Here is a 5,554-nt window from a genome sequence, read left to right on the forward strand (position 1 = left end):
CTTTTCCAGCAACACATTTTCAGCTCTGATCTCCAGCATCTGCAGTCCTCACTTTCCCCCCTGAGAGAAGGTGAGTCATGGCTCCAGAAGCAAAGGGAGCAATAAAGAGGTGATAATGACAGTGCATAGAGAGATTATAGGGAGATTAGGAGCTGTGAATGACCAAGGCTGAAGCCAGTGCTATGTGACAAAATATGTGACAAATGCAAGTTTATGGGATCTGGGTGGGATGCTCTTTGGAGGGTTTGTGTGGAGTTGATGTGCTGAATGGCCTGCTTCCACACTGTAATCTATGATCAAGAGGCCTCACCGTGTACAACCTCAACATGATTTCCCAATCCTATACTCAAAGATCTTAGCAATGAAGGCAAACACATAAAGCAATTTTTTAAATTACCCTGTCTGTATGAGATGCAAACTTCAAAGAAACATAATCTGAGCTCCTAGGCCCCTGTTTTCTACAACATTACCCAAGGCCTTACCATTTACTGTACAAGTCCTGCTTCTGCTTTTGTACCAAAATGCAATATCTCACATTTATCTAAATTGAACTCCATCTGCCGTTTCTCAGCCCATTAACACATTTGATCAAGATGCCTTTGTAATCTTAGAAAACTTTCTTCACTCTCTACCATGCCACCAGTTTTGCTGTTATTCACAATGTACTAACCATGTCTTCTATATTCTCTTTAAATCATTTAAATAAATAATAATAAAAAAGGACCCAGAACGAATCCCTATGGAACACTGCTAATGACAGGCCTCCGGTCTGAAAAACAACATTCTCTCACAACACTGTCCTGCTGTTAAGCCAATTATGTATCCAATTGGCAAGCTCACCCTGAATCCCATGTGACCTGACTTTACTAGTTGGTCCACCATATGGAACCTTGTCAAAGACTTTACTAAAGTCCAAATAAATAATTTTACGAGGCAACGGCAGGAACATGGCATCTCAAAGGAATACCGGAGTCTTTTTCTGGAAGCCAGGTACATTATTAGATTAGATTACTTACAGTGTGGAAACAGGCCCTTCGGCCCAACAAGTCCACACCGCCCCGCCGAAGCGCAACCCACCCATACCCCTACATTTACCCCTTTCCTAACACTACAGGCAATTTAGCATGGCCAATTCACCTGACCTGCACATCTTTGGACTGTGGGAGGAAACTGGAGCACCCGGAGGAAACCCACGCAGACACAGGGAGAATGTGCAAACTCCACACAGTCAGTCGCCTGCGGCGGGAATTATGTCTGTTTAACACGAGCATAGTGTGGTGCCCACAGATCAGTTGGTGCCTCGCTAACCCAGTAAATCAGATACGCCCACCAACCCCAACAGACATACATATACACTCTCATTCCCTTTTATGCCAAGTGGACTGTCTTGACTGTCCACTTGGCATAAAATCCTGTGTAACTGGATTTTCAGTGATAGCTGTTTAATGTGAAAATGTTATTCATTCATATGTAATTTTAACAAACCATTCAGGACGGGTAGCCTCGTTGTCGATCACAGTGCCAACCGGTGGATTCTGAAGCATTCCATTCACATTAGCAAAAAATCTGCAGGTACCCTTCTTCTGAACTACAATGATTGTTACTTTGGGTCTAAAAGAAACAAAGAATCTCATAGGCATGTGTTTAGAACTGAAGTATTATAGTTGCATGATCGTCGATTTTTGCTCATCAAAGCCCTTCTCAAAGGTACCTAATTTTAGACCGCAATTACAAAATCAACCATTCCTCTTACAGCAGCATTGGAATTTATACATAGAACTGAATTGCAACTTGTCTCAATTATAGTAAGAATTTCAGCATTGGATCAGTAATTTGCAATTCCAGAAGATCTTTGCAAAATGTAAATTACGGATAAATGAATGAACACTCCAGCAGGAAGTGTTTCAAACTGATTTTACTTAAACTGGAAATCAGCAAACCTCAGGTATACTTCGAACAATCTGTTCTATCAAGAATGTAAAAAGATTTTTCAAACTAGAGATTTTGAAAAGTAACAGTAGCAGAGGCAGCAGTGGTGACTTTCTGTCAAAGCAAGTGAGTATGGAAATGTTTAATCTGGACTCTCAGATCAATTGGTTCTCCTATAAGTTTAAAGCATTAGCTTTCTCTGGAGGAAGGAAAGGGTTGAAATCCTTAGAAAGTCACTCAGAAAGTAGGCTTAACAATTAAACTTCAAAGCTAGTAACATTCAGATCTCTCCAAGTGATACGCTTAAATAGATATTGTATAAAAGATTGGGAACTCAAAGAGAAAGACTAAGAAAAATGGGGTCAAACATGTACTTGATAAATTTAGGTCTAGTGCTAAGCTTTTCTTTTTCACTTTTCATTTGTTAATGAGACATCAGGTTTTAGATAAGTTCAGCTCAAGGGCTTGATCACAAAACCCAAGGTTGACATTCCTGCATGGCATTGAGAGAGGGCTACAGTATCCATAAAACAACACCTTAGAGGACTGATAAATTGAACTGCATTTATTTCAATGCAAGAGGTCTAACAGGTAAGGCAGGTGAACTCAGAGCATGTTTGGAAACATGGGGCTGGGATAGTGATGACAGACGTGGCTCAGAAATGGACAGGGCTGGCAGCTTCATATTCCAGGGCATATATGGTATGGGAAGGGTAGAAAGTGGGGAAAGACACGAGGGGGAGTAGTGCTTTTGATTAGGGATAACATTACAGCTGTATTTAGGGAGGAAATTCCTTGGAATACATCCAGGGAGATTACTTGGGTAGAACTGAGAAGTACCTACCGCATTATCAGCTACCTTCCCCAACCCCAGCCCCTTCCCATTTATCTCTCAGCTCCCCAGTCCACAAGCCTCATACTGATGAAGGGCTATAGTCGAAATGTCGATTCTCCTGCTCCTCAGATGCTACCTGACCTGCTGTGCTTTTCCAGCACCATACTCTCGACTAGAACTGAGAAATAAGAAAGGGACGATAACCTTATTGAGATTGTACTATAGACTTCTCAATAGTCAGCAGGAAATTGAGAAACAAATGAGATCTCAGTTATCTGTAAGAATAATGGAGTAGAGGATTTTAGCTTTCCAAATACAGCCTGGGACTGCCATAGTGTTAAGAATTTGGATGGAGAGCAATTTGTTAAGTGTATATAAGAGAAGTTTCTGATTCAGTATGTGGACATACCTAGAGAAAGTACAAAACCTCTTTGGAAATAAGATAGGTCAGGTGACTGAGTTGTTAGTGGGGGAGCACGTTGGGGCCAGGGACCATGATTTATTAGTTTTTAAATACTGATGGATCTAAAAGTTAAAGTTCTAAATTGGAGGAAGGCCAATTTTGACAGTTTTAAGCAAGAACTTTCAAAAATTGACTGAGAGTAGATATTCACAGGTGAAGGGATGGCTGGAAAAAGGGAAGCCTTTAAAAATGAGATAGAGTCCAGACGCAAAATGTTCCGGTTAGGGTGAAGGGCAAGGCAGGTACGTGTAGGGAATGCTGGATGACCAGAGAAATTGAGATTTTGGTCAAGAAAAGAAGGAAGCAAATGTCAGGTGTAGACAGCAGAGATCCAGTGAATCCCTAGAACAGTATAAAGGCAGTAGGAATATACTTATGAGGGAAATCAGGAAGACAAAAAAAGGGGACATGAGATAGCTTAGGCAAATAGGGGTAAGGAGAATCCAAAGGGATTTTACAAATACATTAAGGATGAAATGGTAACTAGGGAGAGAATAGGACTCTTCAAAGATCAGCAAGGCAGGCTATGTGTGGAACCACAGGAGAATCCCCAGGACTTGATCAGGTGTACACTAGAACCATGTGGGAAGCTAGGAAAGTGATTTCTGGGCCCCTTGCATCATCGATAGTCACAGGTGAAGTGCTGGAAGACTGGAGGTTGGCTAATATGGTGCCACTATTTAAGAAAGGTGGTGTGGAAAATCCAGGGAACTTAGACCAATTTATAGCTCAGGTTGTGGATCAGGTTGTAAGTTTACTCACTGAGCTGGTATATTTGTTCTCAGACATTGTCACCATGCTAGGTAACAGTGAGCCTCCGATGAAGCGTTGGTGTTCTGTCCTGATTGCTACTTATGTGTCTTGGTCTGTTGTGGTGGGTGATGTCATTTCTAGTTGTTTTTCTGACAGATTAGTAAATGGGGTCAATTTTGGTGGCAATTGGTGCTCATGTAAAAGACATGATCAACTATCACTAGTAGCCATACACACAGACGAAGAGGGGAAACCATTTGACTGGGACAATATATCCATTCTGGGACAGGCTAAACAGAGACATTCACGGGGGTTCTTACAGGCCTGACATTCAAACCAGAACTCTATTAACAAACATATAGATTTGGACCCCATTTATCAACCTCTCAGAAACAGATCTGGAAGTGATATCATCCACCACAACAGATCAAGACACATAAATAGTAAGTGAGACAGAACACCAGCACTTCATCGGAGGCTCACTGATGACGTTACCTAGCATGGGGACAAAACGTCTGAGAACAAATCTACCAGCTCAGCGAGCAAACTTCCAACCTGAACTATAGACCAGTGAGCCTGACACCAATGGTGGGTGAGCTGTTGGAGGGATTCCTGAGGGACGGGATTTACATGTATTTGGAAAGGCAAGGACTGAGTAAGGATAGTCAGCATGGACTTGTGTGTGGGAAATCATGTCTCATGAACTTGATTGAGCTTTTTTGAAGTAATGAAGCGCATTGATGAAGGCAGAGCAGCGAATGTAATCTATATGGGCTTCACTAAGGTGTTTGACATGGTTCCTCATGGTAGACTGGCTAGCAAGGCTAGATCTTGAATTGAATTGAATTTATTGTCATATGTAAAAGAATACTTTGTCTTGCAAGCAATACAGGCAGATAACATAGTTAAATAGCATAGATAAGTAAATAATAGGTAAACAGCGGCAAAAACCAAAACACAAGTACAGGCGAATGCTAAGAGTTTGTGAGTCCATTCAGTATTCTAACAGTAGGGTAGAAAATGTTTCAAAACCGACTGGTGCGTGTGTTCAGGGTTCTGAACCTTCTCCCCGATGGTAGAGGTTGTAGAAAAGCATTGCCAGGGTGGGATGGTTCTTTGAGAATGCTGGCAGCCTTTCCTTGACAGCGAGCCTGGTAGATGGATTCTATAGATGGGAGGTTGGCCTTTGTGATTGCTGGGCTGAGTTCACCATTCTCTGTAACTGTCCCCGATCTTGAATGGTACAGTTGCCATACGAGGTAGTGATACATCTAGACAGAATGCTCTCGATAGCGCACCTATAAAAATTGGCAAGGGTATTTGCCGTCATGCCAAATTTTCTCAGCTGCCTGAGGAAGAGGAGATGTTGTTGGGCCTTTGTAACCAGTGCGTCCACATGAAGAGTCCAAGAAAGCTTGTTGTTGATGACCACTCCCAGGAGCTTGACACTCTCCACTCATTCCACCTCTGTGCTGTTAATGTGTAGGAAGGCATGAGTAACATCCTGCCGAAAGTCAATAATGAGTTCATTGGTTTTGCCGGCATTGAGAGCTAGGTTGTTCTCAGTGCACCAT

At 42.1% G+C, this 5,554-nt stretch overlaps 1 protein-coding gene across 1 annotated transcript in view; it reads right to left on the minus strand.

Annotated features, from left to right (window-relative positions):
- LOC122551133 (piwi-like protein 4) overlaps nucleotides 1-5,554 on the minus strand; it is a 166,965-nt gene that overhangs the window by 10,911 nt on the left and 150,500 nt on the right. Inside the window, exon 17 of the mRNA XM_043692759.1 lies at nucleotides 1,486-1,611. Coding sequence (XP_043548694.1) covers nucleotides 1,486-1,611 — 126 coding nt within the window. The remainder of the gene's footprint in view (nucleotides 1-1,485; nucleotides 1,612-5,554) is intronic.

Source organism: Chiloscyllium plagiosum, chromosome 6, assembly GCF_004010195.1.
Source record: "Chiloscyllium plagiosum isolate BGI_BamShark_2017 chromosome 6, ASM401019v2, whole genome shotgun sequence".
In the NCBI taxonomy this organism is placed as follows: domain Eukaryota; kingdom Metazoa; phylum Chordata; class Chondrichthyes; order Orectolobiformes; family Hemiscylliidae; genus Chiloscyllium; species Chiloscyllium plagiosum.